Raw genomic sequence first — 20,128 nt, 5'->3', positions numbered from 1 at the left:
ACATGCCAAGCTCAGCAGTGATAAGTCAATAACTTCGCATCTCACAAGAAATAATGGGTCGTTAACATTTTTCCCAAAAGAAAGTTCTCAAAGAGTTTATATTGGGATAATAATACTTGCTAACATTTACTGAGAATTCACCATGTGCCAGGCACTGGGTAAAGTGATTTACAAATGCTTTGTTCATTCTCCTTCACCTAACTTCCTTTTTCTGTATTTGGAAATACAGCTCAGTTATGGTCTGTACCTTATCCACAGTCTACACGCACACTCATGAGCAGGATGAAGAGATATTGCTCTCTCAATTATTAGCTATGTGTCCTTGGGTATGTCCCCTAACCACCCTGGGCTTCACAGTGTCTCTCTCCCCACTACTACCACTATGATAAAATACAAAATAAAAGCATCAATCTCACAGTTTTGATGTGAACATATTAATTGTGTTTATGGATATAAAGCTCCTATCAGTCAAAAAAAATCTCAAAGTGTTTTTATGATGTTTCTATTCTTTGGTCTATTTTGCATTTATAAAAATGCAAAAAGAAAGAGTTTCTGACATGGAAGATAGCATCAATACCTCCCTTATGTCCACCTCGCTTGGAGGGTGAAGAGACAGGGCTGAAAGATGTTAGCAAAAGGCACTGGGCATATTTTTCTAAAACCTCTATTAATAAAAGGGCACCAGCGACACTTGTGTCTTTTTGAGACAATCTCACTCTGTCATCACGCACCAGGCTGGAGCGCAGTGACACAATCTCGGCTCACCGCAACCTCCGCCTCCTGGGTTCGGGCAATTCTCCTGCCTCAGCCTCCCGAGCAGCTGGAACTACAGGCACGCGCCACCATGCCCAGCTAATTTTTGTATTTTTAGTAGACACAGGGTTTCACCACGTTGGCCAGGATGGTCTCTATGTCTTGACCTTGTGATCCGCCGGCCTCAGCCTCCCAAAGTGCTGGGATTACAGGCTTGTCTCTTTTTCAAGTTTGTACCACACAACAAGAAGACATGATGGTGCATTCCAGGGCAATGGATCTTTTTATTTGGAAGGCAGTGGTGATGGGGGTGGGGGAATTTAAAAGAAATCTTATATTTGAAATTTTAACTCAACATTACCTAAATAAATAACTGGGTCAGAAACTGAAATAAACATGCATACCACTGGAGAAGAAACAAGGAAGGTCAAGTTCAAGGTGGTTGGGGACAGGATAGGGACTAGGCCTCGTCCTGGAGAAGGTGTCCACAAAAAGCATAGTATGAAGCAACCAATTTATCAGAGAAAGGAATTGCTTGGATTATTTAGACATGGGCAGCTATTTTGTCTGAATAACAAAGATTGGCTTTTAAAAACCAAAGAGTTCTGACACTTCACAATTTGCATGGTTCATTGTCAGCTGTCACATTTCTGATAAGTAGGATGTTTTCTCTTAGAGGTTGGTGGGGGCTTATTTGCCATGCCTTCCTGTGCTTCTCCCCTCTCCAGGACAATATTTAAATAAAGAGTCTTCCGCCTTGGCTGATCCCAGAAGACATTTCAGAACACTGAGTCAGCACTGAGGTTGTCTCTTCACCAGAGATGGGCCCTTCAGCATGGAATCACCAGATGTGATCCGCATCTAAACTTCCCTTTCTAGCCCTAATAACCTCTAAAAGAATTTAAAAAGATTTATTCTCAAAGGCAGTCAAGGGTTTGGATGATTCCTAGGGCCGCTAAAGTATTCACTCATTTGCTAGTTTATTGGTTTTTAAGTTTCTGTAATGAGAAACGAAGTCTTAGGATGGTGTTTTAAAACTGCAGATACTTACCCAGAATACCAAGAATTCCTTGACAGGAACTAATTTCTCCTAAATGTCACTAGTCAGTCACCCACAAAAATAAATGGCTACTAACAGATCCCTTATCTTTTATAGTAAACGGAAGGGTTGGAGGCAGGGGGCAGGAAGAGGAGCAAATGGGAAGATAAAGGTCTTTCTAAAGTGAGAAGAGTTTGCACCAAACAGTTTAAACGGCACCCTAAGAAAATAATAGGAAAGAGAAACTTACAAGAACACAATTCTGCAAAGATTTAACCCGGAAACATCAATGAGGCAGAGAGTGTTTTCATCATGTGTGGCTGAAAATAACCACAGATCTCATCTGCATGATTTATGATGGTGTAAACAAAGTCCAAACTCAGTAACTTTGGTACAGAAGGCTGCTTTATTTGCAAAAGGTAGTTTAAGTCTCAAAATATAAAATGTCTGTAGAGAAATACAAAATACAAAAATTGGTAGGTATACATATGAATACATGTATCATTTCAATTAACTAAAGTAAAGCAAATCTTGGGAACTTCATATTTGAAAAAGCAACGTCAATGGCCTTTTGCATTCATTTTTAAACTAGCATGTACAGTATGTGAAAAAACAACTCTTGGTTTCTGAATTATATTTTTAGACTGGGAAAGAGAATGCTTAAACTGTAAATTTTAAGACTTCCAAAGATTTAAAAAATGAGTTTCAAGGATGGGAAGTATCCTAGACTTTATAATAAAGCTCTGGATAGTGAACAACTCTATGTCTTGAAAATGACAAGGACAGTTTGAATATACTGAGCCAACTAGTATCTTTAGTAACAAGAAGGCTGCCCAAAGGACAGGCCCACTACAAATGCTCAAGTTGCCTATGTCTAAACAGACAGAAAACCCAGAGTCAGCATGATAGCATTCAAGGAAACGTTAAGGACATTAGCTGCATCTTGTATTTGGTGTCTGGGCTCAAATTCCACAGTACGCATGCAAAATCTTTTGCAGATTTTTTTTTTTTTTGGGTGGGGAGGAGTAAGTCACTACATGTCAATTTTGTCCAAAGACCCAATCATAGAAGACTTGGCATGTCAGAATGTTACACCCAAATAGAAGAATGTGTGGTGAGGAATGGTGAACCAGTTTCTAGACAGGCTGAAAATAGGAAAAGAAAAGAAATTCTAACTTTAGAGCATTTAGGCCTAATCATCTTGATTGCTGAGGATTCTGAGAAACACAACATAAAACAGGATCATAAACTTTGGCTTAAAATTTATCTGTAAAAAGGAATCAGAAGGGTTTTATGGACCATTAGCAAAATAACCTTGGGTACATATAAAGTCTTCCTTTTGCTTAGACGAAAGGAAGTTTAAACAAAGTTCAAATAAAATTTTTGTAACAAAAGAAGATATCAATTTCATATTCTTATCAAAGAATCACCCATTAATTCATAAAATGGCTCTATTAAAGTTCAACTCAAACCATTTGCAACGTATTAAGTTCCGTGTAACTTCAGATCTGTGTTTGTATCTGTGTAACTTATCTTGTGTCTCCATAGGTCTTGCAATGTGGCAGCTCTGAAGCTGGGAGACTGTTTACAATAATTTCTCTCACCATGTTAGGCATATATATGGTATACGCCAAACTCAAATTCAATCTGCCAAATTCAACCTTTAAAAATTTCTGCTCACAAATAACAAGACTAAATAACTTCTCCAGAAAAGGGACCTAGACTCTGTATTTGAAGGAATGGAGTTTTTACTTATAAAAGTAACAAACACTAATCAAAACAAGTTTTAAAAGCCTCATTTCTGATACACAGCACTAACAAAAGATAGTTATTCAAAAGATTCAGCCATGAGTGGTTAATTTCTTTTTCTTACAAACGTCATACAAGGGTGGTTACATTTTTGAGGGCATTATCTGCAGTACCTAACATTTAAATGTTAAGACAATGAAAATTGAAGTGGGGATGATTTTTACCAAGCCAAGATGCTATAGCAATGTAAATCCAAAACACAGCAGAAGTAGGTTTAGGAGTTGTGGCCAATATCAGTGCAGATTCTGAAAAGGACCTTTCCTGGGTAGTTAATGGGTGTGTTTCTTAGCTCATCTCAGCATCTCACTCTGAGATGATCTTACACAGGGCTGGGTAAGTAACATGAGTACATGAAATTGAGTACGTATGGAAGGCAACAGGGGATGCTGGGGCCTCTGGTGCAAATTGGAATGATATGTGCCCTCTAAAGAGCTGGTACACTGCTCTAACATATTGCTGCTATTTGAAATTTCAGGCCCAATATTTCTAGATCATTTATTTTTTAAAACTTTTCAAGGAATCCAGACTTTTCTGTGAAACTGTTCAACTTTTCTAATGTTGGCATAAATAAACCACCACTACCTTATGTGAACCAAACTCAACATATTTACTGTGGCAGCATTTAGCCTCCAGGCTGACAGTTTGCCAACTGAGAGCTAGTCCGACATTACCATTTTTTAAGGTAGAACCCAAATGCCAGAAACGCTGGCTTTACTGAGGCTCAACTCTGGGTTTCCAGATTCCCAGGCTGTTCGGATCTTTGTCCTTAACTCTTGGCTCTGGAAGTGTATGGTGTTAAGGCAGGGCAAAACTCTGTTATCTTACTGGACCATCCTACATGTCAGAAGATGATTACAGATTTATTTCCTGTTACAAGATATTTTAGTCCTGTATCATGGTGGTATCAAAAAAGACAGCAAAATATGTGTGAGTTCACATTCTAATTTTTGAGAAATTAGTCCATTTAATAAACAGTACTTCTCACTCTCTCCCGGTGTCTGAAAGGCATGCAACAAAATGGAGAGCCTCTCATCACTGATAGGCAGCAGAATGAGATGTTGTGTGTCAGAGCTTGCCTTGTTTCCGAGAGATGGGAATCTTTATTGAAAGTGCTCTCTTTTTTGATATCCGGATCAGACCCTGAGCAGTTGATAAAGGAGAATTGCTTGGCCATTATCAGAAGTAGTTGTATTTCCACAAAGAGCTAGGGCTAAACAAGATTTTATCTACAACAAGACTGATAGGATTCGAACGGATTATAATTCAATCAGACACCGGAAACAGCATATATACTGGCTGGTGGGATATATGCAAACCTGTCCTCAAGCCACAGCAAAGTAAATATCTGGGGAATATTTCACATAGTATGAATACAGGGAATAAATGTTAGAAAGCGCTGCTTTTGGTTTCTTTAGGCCATGCCTCTATATAATTCATAATATTTTTATATAAACGTAATCCTAACAAAATACAATTAGTACAAAGAATCAACTATCTATGACCTTTGCAATTATTTGATAAAACACTCCCAAAGCGCCTAAGGCACTTTTCAAAATGTACTTCTTAGAGTGTACAGCACTCTTATTAGTAGCTAATAGGTCTTACTATCCTCTTTGAATATTGGGTAAACAGAGGAATACAAATTAAAGGTGAAGTCAAACTAAATTTATTTAAACATAAAGCTTCAGTCCTATTTAGAACATCAACTTCTGATACCAGAACTATTTTTCATGAACAAAGGAGAAGAGTGTAGTTGTAGGGTTTAAGGGCTTGATTCTTAAATCGGATGGCTTGGGGTTAGCCAACATACTGGCTTCATCACGGACTTGCTATAAGAAGTTGGACAAACTTCTGAACTCTCTGAGCCTAGTTTCCTTCATCTGCAGAGTAGGGATGATACTTAATTTGCAGAATGGCTGCAAAGATCTAATACGAATATGACAAGGTAAACGAGTATAGTTCTTGGCACATGATAAACAGGTGATATTACCGACCACTGTTCTTGTTAACACAGAATACCCCAAATTTAGTGAGTCAGAGGCCTTGGAATAAGTATGTATGTTTCCACCAATATTGTAATCTGATATTAATTCCCTAACTATTGTGTTTGTCTTTCCTTTTCCTAGTTCTTTCTTGATTTGTCATCACATAGAAGAAGAGCAACTAGGAAAAGAAATGACGCTTTTGCCCTCATGAGGTCTTCCATAGCTTTTATCTTCATCATCAGTAACAAAGAAGCTACTAGACAATTCCTAGAGGGGATGGTCAGAGGAGCCCTCTGCATAGACACAAGTCTGACAAGTGCTAGGCCCTTTGTCCTTCACACCTGGCAGAATATAGGGGCTGTAACTGCCACATTTTGTCAGCTGCAGTTAATTGCATTTAATTGAAGTGGAGTAAGCCGGCAAAATCTCTCCCCATGCAGCCCAGTTTGGAACTGCTCACTACTTGTAGATCCCCCTTTATCAAGTTCAGGAAGGGGATTCACTTACTGAAACAGTTTCCTAATTCCTCTCCTGTTTCCCTCCTTGATACAGCTGGCCTACTCTCAACCCAGCAACTGAAGTAACCCCTTCAGTATGTGGGTCAGATCCCATTCCCCTCATCCCACCTTCCAAATCCTGCATGGCTGTCCCACTTAATGCAGAGTCAAAGCCGAGGTCTTTCCAATGGCCTGCAAAGCCTGCATGACCTGGCTCCAGGTTGCAGACGGCTAACTTCTCAGAAACACAGCAAGGCAGCTCTCTGGATTATTTTTATGAGGGCGCTAACCCCATTCATAAGGGCTCCATCTTCATCACCTGATCACCTCCTAAAGGCCCCACCTCCCAATACCATCACATTGAGGGTTAGGATTTCAATATATGAATTTTGGGGCACACAAATGTGTAGTCCATAACACCCTGCAAACCTTACCTGCATTCCCAATTAATACTCTAGCAGGCACTTACCAGCTTCCAGCATCCTCTAGAATTGTCTTATTTATTACGTTTATTGTTTGTAGTCTACAGCAAGAATGTAAGCTGCATTAAAATATGGACTTTGATAACTTTTGTTCACTGTTATATTCTGAGTGCTTGGAAGAGTGCTTTGTGCCTAGCTAGTGCTTGATATATATATATATATATATATATGTGTGTGTGTGTGTGTGTGTATAGATCATATATATATGATATGATAAATATACATATACATATATATAGATGAATGAATGACTATATGAAAATATACATGTTCTCATATATATATATACATATATATATATATATATGGAAGAACGAATTAATGAATTAATGACTGGGGAATAAATAAATGAACACAAACACATCAGGCTCTTGCTTCTCAGGGACAACAGCCATCTCCATGACAAGAGCAATTGGCCAGGGTGAGAACTGCGGGGAAGTGACTCATTTCCAGCGTACAGTATCTCCCATTAACACCATTCAGATGCCAACAGAGGCCTGCTGCTTTCTCCAAGTACCTGCCTGAAAACGAACCAAAGATTTTGCTCATTTTTAAAAAAAAAAACTTCCAGGGGGATTTTACAGAACTTCCGACAGAACTGAAGTGTTATGTTTTAGGATGCCTGCATTCTGGTCCCACATCATCCACTAATTAGTTTTGAGGCCCGGGGAAAGTCAATTAACTTCACTAGGACCCAGCAAAGTCTAAGATGACTAATTCTCCTTCTAGCTTAAAACATCTCAGGATCTGGAAAAAGGTAAAAATGAGTCAAGCCCTGCTTGACCACCCCTCTCCTTCCCTCAACCATTGATTTGTAAATAAACACCCCAATTTTAATAATCCAACTTAACATGAAAACCAACTATCCTACCTGGAATGTCACAAAATGAATGAAATTAATAGTTAGGTGTGGCTCATCTAGAAATAGCGTCCTAACTCAGGCGATAAGCTGAGAGGTGGTTCTAAAGCTATATTAATGCTTTATTTTAAGACCACAGTCCTGACCAAAGAAAAAACCTTTCTACAGACAACTTTAAAATAGCTATCATTCCTTGTATTATGAATAATGCTGCAATAAACACAGGTACTCAGATGCCTCTTTGAGGTGCTGATTTTATTTCCTTTGGATATATACCCAGAGTGGGATTTCTGGATAACGTAGTTCTATTTCCAATTTTTTCAGAAACCTCTATAGTATTTTCCATACGGCTGTACTAACTTACATTTCCACCAACAGTATACAAGGGTCCCCTTCTCTCTACATCCTCACCAACAATATACAATTTCTTTTTCTTTAAAAGAATTTTTTTTTAATTTTAATTTTTTTGGTAGAGATGAGGTCTCACTATGTTGCCCATGCTGGTCTCGGGTTCTTGGGCTCGAGCAATCCTCCCCGCCTTGGTCTCTCAAAGTACCGGGATAATAGGCATGAACCACCATGCCTGGCCAATATACAACTTTTATTTGTTGATTATATCTTAATAGAACTGGGAGAGAAAAGTCAGGATAGTGGTTTTCCTTGGGGTGGCAGTGATTGAGAGGGAGCACAAGGGGGACTTACCAGGTTGCTGATAATAAACGGGGGGATAACAGGTATCATTCTCTACGTGTGATCTGCTACAGCTTCTGGCAATTCAGGATCATTGCTAAAATGCTAAATTGTTGACAATGTAGAAGTCCTTTGGAAACACGAAGACAACTTAACTCATGCCACCTCGTCATATCCTGTTGCATCTTCAGGGCTTAGGGAACCTGAACTCTCAAAGGTACCTGCTGCAACCAGGTTTTGTTCTAACAATATAATTTTCATTCATAAACCAATGATTTTGTCAGCATCATGTTACCCAGTGCCTTCCAAAGGCTGCAGAGGGAGGCAAAAGACACAAGCCTTGCCCTCAGAGAGTGGATGGTGTTTATAAGGATCAAGGACAGCCCAGTGGCAGCAATAACAAAAGCAGCAGCAGACAGGGTTCAGATGCTGAGCTTAAGAGAAATGTCAAGCCAGGTTCAGTGGCTTGCATCTGTAATCCCAACACTTTGGGAGGCCAGGAGTTTGAGATCAGCTGGGGCAAGAAAGTGAGACCAAAAATAAATAAATTAGCTAGGCATAGTGGCATGCACCTGTAGTCTGAGCTACTCAGAAGGCTGAGGCGGCAGGATCGCTTGAGCTCCAGTATTTAAGGCTACAGTGAGTTATGACTGTGCCACTGCACTCCAGCCTGGAGGACAGAGCAAGACCCTGTCTCTGGTGGGAGTGTAAATTAGTTCAACCATTGTGGAAGACAGCGTGGCGATTCCTCAAGGACCTAGAAATGGAAATTCCATTTGACCCAGCAATCCCATTACTGGGTATATATCCAAAGGATTACAAATCGTTCTACTAGAAGGACACGTGCACACGAATGTTCATTGCAGCACTGTTTACAATAGCAAAGACCTGGAACCAACCCAAATGCCCATCGACGATAGACTGGACAGGGAAAATGTGGCACGTATACACCATGGAATATTATGCAGCCATCAAAAATAATGAGTTTGTGTCCTTTGTAGGGACATGGATGAACCTGGAAACCATCATTCTCCACAAACTGACAGAAGAGCAGAAGATCAAACACTGCATGTTCTCACTCATAGGCGGGTGTTGAACAATGAGAACACATGGACACAGGGAGGGGAGCACTACACACTGGGGTCAGTTGGGGGGAAATAGGGGAGGGACGGTGGGGAGTGGGGAGTTGGGGAGAGATAGCAAGGGGAGAGATGCCAGATGTAGGTGATGGGTAAGAAGGCAGCAAATCACACTGCCACGTGTGTACCTATGCAACAATTTTGCATGTTCTTCACATGTACCCCAAAACCTAAAATGCAATAAAATAAATAAATGGGAAAAGAAAAAAGAAAATGTATTAAAGAGAAAGATCAGGGGGAAAAAAGCAGGTATAAAAGAAACATGTTTTTTAAAATTAAATTACTAAAATTATTACCTCAAAATAAATATTTTCAACATAATTAGTATGCATTATTTCAGATATTCCCACCATGTCACTACATGTATATTTTTCCACAAAAATAACAACATACAGTATTTACTTATAACCTCTTCAAAAGGTTTTAAAAAGTCCTTCTATAATTGCTTTCTTTGTTGTTGTTTTTTGTTTTTGTTTTTGAGACTGAGTCTTGCTCTGTCACACAGGCTGGAGTGCAGTGATGTGATCTCGGCTCACTGTACCTTCCACCTCCTGAGTTCAAGCAATTCTCCTGCCTCATCCTCTGGAGTAGTTGGAATTACAGGCACCCACCACCATGCCTGGCTAATTTTTTTGTATTTTTAGTAGACAGTGTTTCACCATGTTGGTCAGGCTGGTCTCAAACTCCTGACCTTAAGTGATCCACCCACCTCGGCCTCCCAAAGTGCTGGGATTACAGGCGTGAGCCACCATGTCCAGCCCCTACTACAATTGTTAATGCTTATCCATTTATAAATGTAGAGCTACATCATTTTAATAGTCTGAAGTGTCCCTTAAGTGACTCGCTAGTGGTTAACTTCTACATACATCTTTATGTAGTTACCTAAATAAATGACCTTATTTAGGAGACATACCTGCCTGTGGAAATACTGAGTCAAAAGTAAGGGGCTTGGTTTGGAAGAGAGAGAGAGAGAGAGAGAGAGAGAGAGAGAGAGTGTGTGTGTATGCGCGTGTGCATGCCAATTGCCCTTGAGTTAAGTTGAACTAGTGTTCATTCCATGAGCAGTGGGTATGAGTGTCCATTTTGGACATTATCATTAAAAAAAAGAAGTCTTTGCCAATCTGCTAGGCAAGAAATGGTATCTATTGTTTTCTTGTGGATTTATACTGTTAGTAAGAATAACCTTTTAAAAATATCTTTATTGATAATTGGTATTTCTTACTTTTTCGGTTGTAACCTTTTCCTTAACTCAACCTTCCTATTAGTAATTTCAAGTTTTTCCTATTGATTTATAAAAATGCTTCATCTCTGAAGGTTATGAAATTTCTTTGCACATTATATATAAATGAATATTTTTACACAGTTATTTGCATTTTTACTTTTTAGTTAAGACATTAAAAAAATGTATATAGCCAAGTTCATCAAAATTCTATTTTATATCAAAATTCTATTTTATGATGTAATCTTTTGTTGTCATATATCTCTCTTTAGGATTATATAGTCATATTTATTTTCTCTCACTACTTTTATATGTTTAATCTTCATATTTACATGTATTATACATTTAGAGGCCACAATTAAAACCTTACTGTAACTTTTTCAGAATCACACAAACTATATAAAATGTGTTTACCATCAAATTATTTTTTTTTTTTACATTTGGAGATGAGTCTTATGGAGAAAAAAAATCCCAACAGTTCTTTCCAAAGATTGATTATTCATATTAAATGACACAAAAATCTTGTTTTATAAGCTAACAATTTTATATCCTTTTTGGTCACTGATTGCATGACTGCATTTGGTGTCTATATTCTGTCTTCTCCACTGGATTGGAAATGTCTGATGCATTAAAAGAGTTACTTCTATCCAACACTGAGTACTTTGGGAATTCTCCATGAAATAGCTATTACTAGATCTACACAGTTCAGCACAGTACGTGGCATACAGTAGGCTCTTGCTAATGCGGTAAAATTTTTTTGTTAGGCACATACAAAACCTCTGGAAAATGAGCAAGACGGTAAGTGGTTAAAAAGGTATTTTTAGAAGCATTAATATAACAACAACAGGTGGGATGAACAGAAATTGAAAGAGAGGAAGAGGGGAAGGAGGGACAGAAGGCTGGAGGGCAGAGGGAAGGAGAACGCTTGAAAGAGAAGTAGATCAACAAGTAGGGGGCCATTGTAAAGTCCAGGCTTCCGCCGAATGGGCCTGTACTAGGGAGGTAATTATAAAATTGGCAAGGGAAGGCCAAACCAACACAGCATTATAATCTTGCTGAAGGACTAAGTGAATAAAAGTTCCAAGGACAGAAACCAGCAAGGTGAGAAAAAAGCAATCTGGACTAGGCAGAGCAGCGGCAGGGTTTGGTATCAAACACAGTAAACTCATTGGTGGGACAGCCAATGAGAGCTGCCTCTTCGACTGCCAAAGATAAAGGACTGGGGCACATAGCTAAGTAGACTGGGGAAACATGAAAGGAGAACAGCCTTTGCGGAGTCCCTGCTTGGTACCAGACACTGTATTAGAGATTCTACTTAACGAGTTCAAGTTTATGTTTCAGAGTCACCCACACGATAGTGATAGACAAGGAATCTCACAGAGCTTGGTTAGATCCTAGCTCCATCACTGATAGCGATGTTGACGTTGAAACAGTTTACTCATTTTTCTCTGAATCTTAGTTTCAACATTCAAGAAATTAGGAAAATAATAATACCTAACTCAAAGAAGCAAAATAAATGATATAGTTCATAAAATGTAAATAGCATGTTGCCTAAAATAAAAACACAATTAAATTATGTTTATTTTACAATTTTATTGTGTTTTTATTTTTGTCAATTAGTGGGAAAAAGAAAACAAAACAGAGAACTTAACAATTGGCTTTGGGGATGATCCAGATTAAGGGATAGAAGGAATATGTAGAGATACTGAAAAGACAGATATTTAAGGAAATGGGAGAAAACCCTGAAAACATTATGTTATGGACATTATGGTGGCTAAGGGCTAAAGGAGTTAATCAAATTTAGTCCTGAGGATAGAAAAATGAATCATTTGGCCCTGCTTGTTCTTCATGTATATAAAGCCAGTATGGACAGCACTACATACCCAAAGTTGGTCATCCATGCCTGGTGGGTTCTTTTTGATAAAAGCACCATAGTATGTAGCAATATTCCGGTGATGAGAATATTTCTTCAACATGTTAATTTCTTGTTTGATTTCTTCCTCTTCATCCTGTATGAGAACAATATAAAAATTATGTCATGAAAATCCACTGTTGTTTGTAAGATTCTGTTCTTCAACACCATCTAAATTCTTTTTCTTCTTCCTTAGTAAACAAATGAGCATAATTATTACATATGAATGCAAAGAACAATTCTAAAAGATAACATATTGACTGTCCAAGAGAGTCTTCTGTTTGCACAACAAAGAGGCATAGCACAATCTGTTGGAAAACAAAACAAAAACGCCCCAGACAACCCCTCATCTCTTCACCTAGAAGAGATCACTGTAGAAAGACTACCGAGATGAAATTCACTGTAGGCCTCTGGGAACTACATTCATCAGGTGTGTATTACTGATTCTACCTGGTATAAAAAAGGTTGAGGAAAGTGAAAAATATTAAAACCATGGGCTCTCAGAATTCAATCTTGTTAGGTTCATTTTCTTTGAAGCCTCCTTTCATTGAAGTACCTGACTGAAGACGATGAAAGTCAGATGGGAAAGGGGCAAAGGTAAGTTCTCTAGATCCAAGGAAGTTCACAAAGCAGGAGTACCCACCTCACCTTCAGGAAACTCAGCGTAGAAAGAAAGGGGGCAACCTGGTGGTGCTGAGGATGTAAAAAGAGGCAACTCTCTTACAGAGTTAGTTTCTTAATATTCAGGTTTCATTCACTGTGAATTTTGACGTGGCGTCTACCAACCTGGACCCTTTTCAGAGGTCCTTGCAGTGCTGGTGGAGATGGTGTGACCTCCCATCATTTCATTTTCTTGATGCGTACACATTGGTTGGACTGCAGAAGACTGCTTTATTGTTGAGGTTGGGGGAAGAAGTTTATACCCCAGGATAATTTTTTAGATGCAGCAGTAAGCTATGACTATCCCTGGGTGTAAGATGTGATATTACTATGACCTGAAATACCACCCTCGGTGTCCCGTGTCCTTCCTCCCCTCCAGCTGCACTGCCTCCTTCCAGTGTTACTGGGACTTCATGCAGTCTCTCGTGTGCTGTCTTCTTTCCCCGCCTCTTCTTTACATAGTTTCTACTCACCATTTCTAATTGAGTTTAATCGACATTCACCAGGGATCTCTTCCTTAATTTTCTAAGGCAATGTCAAGTCCCCCCACTGCATCTGGTCACAGCCCCTACACTCCTTCACATACCTGCTGTATTTGTTGACGTCCGTATGGAGGTATGTCCCATGATTACCCCATTATTTGACTCTCTTCTCCATATATTGTAAGCTCTCCTCTTCAGATCTTCAGACCTCAGTTCTATAGTTCCTTCCCCAGCAAAGCTCCCTGATCTGCCCAGTTTGGTTCTAGCCCCGTGAATCATCATGTATCTTTTCCCTCGTAGCACCTGTCATAATAGCCACCCACATTTATCATTTGATTAAGGTATCTTCTCCTTATCAGTCCGTAAGAACTGTAAACTCAGGAATCCTGCCTGCTTTGTTCTCTATAACATGCCTACCACCAAGCAAAGTGTCTGTGAATAAATGCAACTAAAAGAATGAATACCTGCAAAGACCCCAATGCCTAGAGCAGCATTAGTGATGTTGAATATTAGATGGAATAGGTAAGAACAGGGTGAGGAGAAGAGTGAAGTGCTGGCATTTGCTGACCATGCTTATTTACTAAAATAAGCTTTAGGAAAAACAAAGGGGATTTGCAAACCTTGGAAAGTAAGGCATGTTACATATCACATGGCTTAACTAAGCTGAAGACTCGGTAATCTCAGAATAGAAGCTATGCTTGGGATGCTGGGCTAAGGAGACACACGTGGCCGGAACAGCGGGGAAGGGAGTCAAGGAGTGAGATGGGGAAGGCACGCTGCTGACCTGTTCTTCTCCGCAGCCATCAGAAACTCCCCATGCCTTCACTGCAGGTCATGGAGCGAATGACCTTCAGGGGCCTTCAACTTGTTGAAGGGTCCTTACAGCGCACCTCCAATGTCTTACTATGGTGCATATTAGCTATTAAACTTGCTGTGTGGGGCCAAATAACTGTGGATGAATGTAGGATGTGAGTGCATATACTTTGGGGAAGTCTCAACAGAAAGGGGGAAAAGTGACCTGAGGGTTTCTGTGGGCAGCACAGCATCGACAGCTGCTTCCATTAAAAAGGCAACTATGTGAGGTAATAAAAGACACGGATCACTTTCCAACCACAACCTGTCAGTCTTAGTGTCAGTCATTCTTAGTGAGAAATCAGGCTGCTTCTACAAGTATTTACTGCTGGCCTCCTGGTTCTTAGCAGGATAGTGCATGATGTGGGAAAGACAGGGGAGGGGGGCACTGCCTATAAAAAGCTCACCATGTCATTACGAAATAAGAACTCATAAAACAGATTAAATAAAAGCAGAAGCCACTAGGTAATTAAATCCAAAATAAATAGTACTGGAGTTCAGAATAAAGTCAGTACCTTCTCCATCATTTTGCAAAGGTAAACTGAGGCAATATGACCATAAGGAAAGCATACGCATTGAGTACAGGATCAGAAAGATGAGGGTGGGCTGATGGGGTACATGTTGAGTTTGGGCACCATTCCCTTCTGGCTGCAGGATCTCAAAAAAGTCACCTATATTTTTGGAGCTCAAGTTTTCTCATTTATAATGAGATAAAGATATTATAAGTCCCAGCATTTTGTGGTAATTAATGCATGTGAGTTATAAAGTACACTACAAAGTAAATGTTATTACTAATCCAAGGAAGCAAAAAATAAATGACTAAATGGGTAGAGGGTAAAAATGTAAGTCACTTGAATTTTAGGTTTAAATTGCACTGTTTCCAAACACAATTATGGAACCACTGTGGGTCATGGTTAGGTAGTTCTGAAATATAAATCCTTGATCTTGATCTCACACAACCTTTTAAGTGAGCATACAATTTAGCAGGCCTTCAGGGCTACTGTTTATCCAGATTTTTACTCTAGGGCACAGATGGCAGTAAGTTATTCAGTGAAATAGAAAGGAAGGCCCTTACTAGTGAGAAGAACTCATTTAACCATGCCGTAAAGAGTTCAGCCTCTCACAATATGGCCCATCAAGAGAGATGAGTTACAATGCTTTCCAAAGAGTCAAAGAGAGCAATGGAGGCTAGAATTAAACTAAAAAGTTATAAGGGAGGAATATCCTCTATTTTGTAAATGTACTATTTCTAAATCTTAAGTATTAAGCAGAAGGATCAAGCTCTCTGATAAACTGGGCAACAATGAAAAATAAAGTCGTGGTACCAAATTGTCACACATTTAAAAGAGTAACTTCAATAAGCCAAGTCTGGTGCTCTAGGAATAAGCATTACTTAAATCAGAAGACTTCAAATTTCAGTCATATTCCTTGTGTTAACCTCAGCCACAGCATTTAAACTCTCCAAATGTCAGTCATTTTCAGCTATAAATAGGAATAAGAATACCTATGTAAGCCACTTCTCAGGGCTTAGAAATGATTAACTGCTTATCTAAATGTAGCTTTAATTTTAATATAAAGAAGATATTTTTTCTCAAGATCACAGGATCTACTTATTGCTTAGTATTTATGGTAGAATGAAAAAGAAAATGGCCATGTTATGTGGCCTACCTGCATCTCGAGGTAGAGTCCATTTCTCTTCTCCCTGAACCTGGGCTTGGCCACATGACTTGCTTTGGCCAAGGGGACATTAGCAAATGTGATGGAGCAGAGGCCCGAAAAGCGCTTGTGCTTTGAGACTGGCCCTCTCTTACTGCTTGTTAGAGAACCGTTCGGCCCCCATGTGAGAAACCGGGATTGGCCTTCCAGGAGATGAGAAACCATGGGAAGATAGGCAGTTTTCAAACACAAATAATTCCAGTGGGAATTATCTATTTCCTTGCATTTGAAACCACTTTTAAGCCACTGACCACCTCTGATAGCAACATGATTGTCACCATGTGATCATACAATTTTACACTGTAGGTGAGAGTGTAAATTAGTTCAACTATTGTGGAAGACAGTGTGGTGATTCCTCAAGGACCTAGAAATAGAAATTCCATTTGATCCAGCAATCCCATTACTGGGTATATACCCAAAGGATTACAAATCATTCTATTATAAAGACATATGCACACGTATATTCATTGCGGCACTGTTTACAACAGCAAAGACCTGGAATCAACCCAAATGCCCATCAATGATAGGCTGGACAAGGAAAATGTGGCACATATACACCATGGAATAGAGTTCGTGTCCTTTGTAGGGACATGGGTGAATCTGGAAATCATCATTCTCAGCAAACTGACACAAGAACAGAAAATCAAACACCGCATGTTCTCACACATAGGTGGGTGTTGAACAATGAGAACACATGGGAAGCATCACACACTGGGGTCTGTTGCAGGGGACCAGGGGAGGGACAGCACGGGGATGGGGAGGTAGGGAGGCATAACACAGGGAAAAATGCCAGATATAGGTGATGGGAGGATGGAGGCAGCAAACCACATTGCCACATATGTACATATGCAACAATCCTGCATGATCTGCACACTACCCCAGAACCTAAAGTACAATAAAAAAAATACATATAAATAGCCAAAGCCAAAAACCTCATGTAATGTTTACTGTGTACCAGGGGCTATGTATGAACTATCTTACTGAGCACTCAAAGCAGCTCTATGGAACTGAATCCTATTTTACAAATGAGTAAAATGAGTCTGAGAGAAGTTAAGTAACTTTCCCAAGTTCACTCATATTTTAAACATTAAAGCTCAGATTCCTGCCCAGATTTGTCTGACTCCAAAGCCAGTATTCTTAATTCTATAGAGAAAACTACTAGTCAGATGACGGGCAATTATCCATGGTGACCAAAACCAAAGTTGTTAATCGGAAGAATTTAAGAGCATCTGAAGTCAGGGCAGAAGAGAACCCTGACTTTAGTCTTCCAATTAAAGGAGCTTGTTAGCATACAATAATATTTGCTTAGGATTGATTTCAAGAAATAAAGAAGGGATTTTAAGTTGCATATTTATTACGCAGGGGAACACACTTTAAGTACCTATGATACGCTAGGATATAAAAATCCAATAAAACATTTAATATAGTTAATATGCTCTGTAATAAAGTCTGCCCAACATTTAACTCTCAATCCATGGCACAGGAATAAAACCACGTAATTCCTACAGCAAGTCCAAGGGACTGGTCAGGATGAAGTCTAGAGAGAAGTATAACGTGTACAGATTCCTGAATACCACTACTCCATAGATGTGTGGACACCGGCTAGAACCATCTCTGCTCCCGCTCACCTGCTCTGCTTTCACAGCAGCTGTTGCCATGAAGCAGGTGTTTGTGTATCTATCATTCTCACCTTCAGCACTGACTGAATGTGGCAAAAAGTAGGAGACAAGTTATTATTAAAGAATCACAGCCTATGAGAATTTGAAGGGATCATCACTATGATCTAGAATGTAGTTTTTAAAAAGTTTCTAAAATAATTTGTGATAGTGAAATCTCTCCCTGCAATAGAATTTTTTTTCAGGATATAGCTGACAAAAACTAAATTTTTTGAATCAGTAAACACTTATTTGTTTAACTATGCAATATCTACTTATACAATTAGTCAATGACAACAAAGAAGTTGTTCTAGTGAATACAAAATTAGAAATTTAAAGTTACACATCAGCTCCGATATCTTATTAATTTTCTTTTTTTTTCCCAGTTCTATAGGAGGCAGAAAAATCTGCGTTTCCTAAGATAAATAGTTGAAATAGTTAAGAGCATGTCTTGAAATTTTAGCAGGATCTTCAAAATCAATGATATTCTGCACATGAATAACGTAACCTAGCAGCACAGATTAAGAGGCGGGCATTTTCCAGTGTGTTCTAAGTTGATTTATAACATACAGTTTGAGGTCTGCTTTTTAAATCAGTTTATTAAAGATCAAAATATATTTAAAATTAAATGAGAATTAAGCACGTAAATCACCTAAAATTATCTCAGGGTCAAGTTATACACCTTTGTGTCTGTTTCCTTAAATGTATTATATCTAATAGATTGTAATAAATAATTACAATAGACTGTACTCAATAATTAGATGTAATAAACCTATCACATCTAACAGATTTAAACAAACAGGCTCAGAGTGGTCCAAGGAGTTGTCTAAGTTCCCATCTCTTCATTGTACCATGGATAGGACTTTGTTAGGACATTCCTTAGGCAGCACTTGGATTTGCCATATATTTTAATTCTAAGCGAAATCAATTCATTCAAGAATGATTTACTCAATCCAGCAATTTCATTACTATGTATATATCTAAGAGAAAACAAATCATTCTGCCAAAAAAAATACATGCACTCTCATGTTCACTGCAGCACTATTCACAACAGCAAAGACATGGAACGAACCTTGGTGCCTATCAATGGTGGAATGGATAAAGAAAATGTGGTATGCATATACCATGCAATACTATGCAGCCATAAAAATAAATGGAATCATGTCCTTTGCAGCAACATGGTTGAGCTGGAGGTTATTATCCTAAGCAAATTAATGCAAAAACAGAAAACCAAATCCTGTATTTCTCACTTGCGAAAGGGAGCTAAGCATTGGGTACAGGTGAACATAAAGATGAATTACTACAGGGGGAGGGAGGTGGACAAGGGTTGAAAACTGTTGGGTACTATGGTCAGTACCTGGGTGACACAATCATTTGCCACAAATCTCAACATCACACAACATACTGAAGTATCAAACCTGCATAGGTACCTCCTAATCTAAAATAACAGTTGAAAAAAAAAGTTAAGAAAAAAGATTTACTAAATGCCTGCCATATCCTAATCATAATGCTAAATGCCAATAATATAATCATACTACCATAGGCGTAACAGATTCAAATTCTGCCACAATGAAGCTTACTACAGTTTAGTGGAAGCCACGGATATGAATCAAAGAACCACAGATAAATGCAAAATTACTACCATGAGAGGTATGTGGTAGCTGATCTAATTAACTTCAAGAAACTCAAGTTTGAGCTGAGTTCTTAAGACGAGGTGAAAGTTACGCAGCTGGGAAGGAATAAAGAGCATGTCTGGGAGGGAAACATTTTCCTGGCAGAAAAAGTGTTTGCCAAGTCTGTGTAGCATGTTGTCTACTTTGGAGGCTTTTGGTGTCATAAAGAGAAAAATAAAAATTGTCTGCAAAAGACCTGGTAATAATGACAACAACAAAATACTATGTTCGATATGTTGTTCTGAAACGCTTTCTAAATAACTACTAACATATTTACTAACTTTGTGAGAGAAGTGGCATTATCCACATTTATGGATGTAGAATAGAGAAGGTTAAGCAATATGCCCAGGGTCAGAGGGCCAGGAAGTGTCCTTTGTAGGGACATGGATGAACCTGGAAACCATCATTCTCAGCAAACTGACACAAGAACAGAAAATCAAACACTGCATGTTCTCACTCGCCGGCAGGTGTTGAACAATGAGAACACATGGACACGGGGAGGGGAGCATCACACACTGGGGTCTGTTGTGGGGGGACTAAGGGAGGGACAGCAGGGTGTAGGGAGTTAGGGAGGGACAACATGGGGAGAAATGTCAGATATAGGTGATGGGGATGGAGGCAGCAAACCACATTGCCATGTATGTACCTATGCAACAATCCTGCATGTTCTTCACATGTACCCCAGAACCTAAAGTGCAATAAAAAA

General features: G+C 39.0%; 1 protein-coding gene across 8 annotated transcripts in view; it reads right to left on the bottom strand.

Annotated features, from left to right (window-relative positions):
• TNIK (TRAF2 and NCK interacting kinase) overlaps positions 1 to 20,128 on the bottom strand; it is a 410,529-nt gene that overhangs the window by 134,102 nt on the left and 256,299 nt on the right. For all 8 annotated transcript variants that reach the window (XM_032258265.1, XM_032258273.1, XM_032258266.1 and 5 more), the window contains one exon: positions 12,356 to 12,481. In XM_032258265.1, coding sequence (XP_032114156.1) covers positions 12,356 to 12,481 — 126 coding nt within the window. The remainder of the gene's footprint in view (positions 1 to 12,355; positions 12,482 to 20,128) is intronic.

Source organism: Sapajus apella, unplaced genomic scaffold, assembly GCF_009761245.1.
Source record: "Sapajus apella isolate SASKATOON/1434 unplaced genomic scaffold, GSC_monkey_1.0 scaffold101, whole genome shotgun sequence".
Lineage (NCBI taxonomy): Eukaryota > Metazoa > Chordata > Mammalia > Primates > Cebidae > Sapajus > Sapajus apella.
Note: the sequence above shows the minus strand (reverse complement) of the source record. Positions and strands in the feature narration are given on the sequence as shown.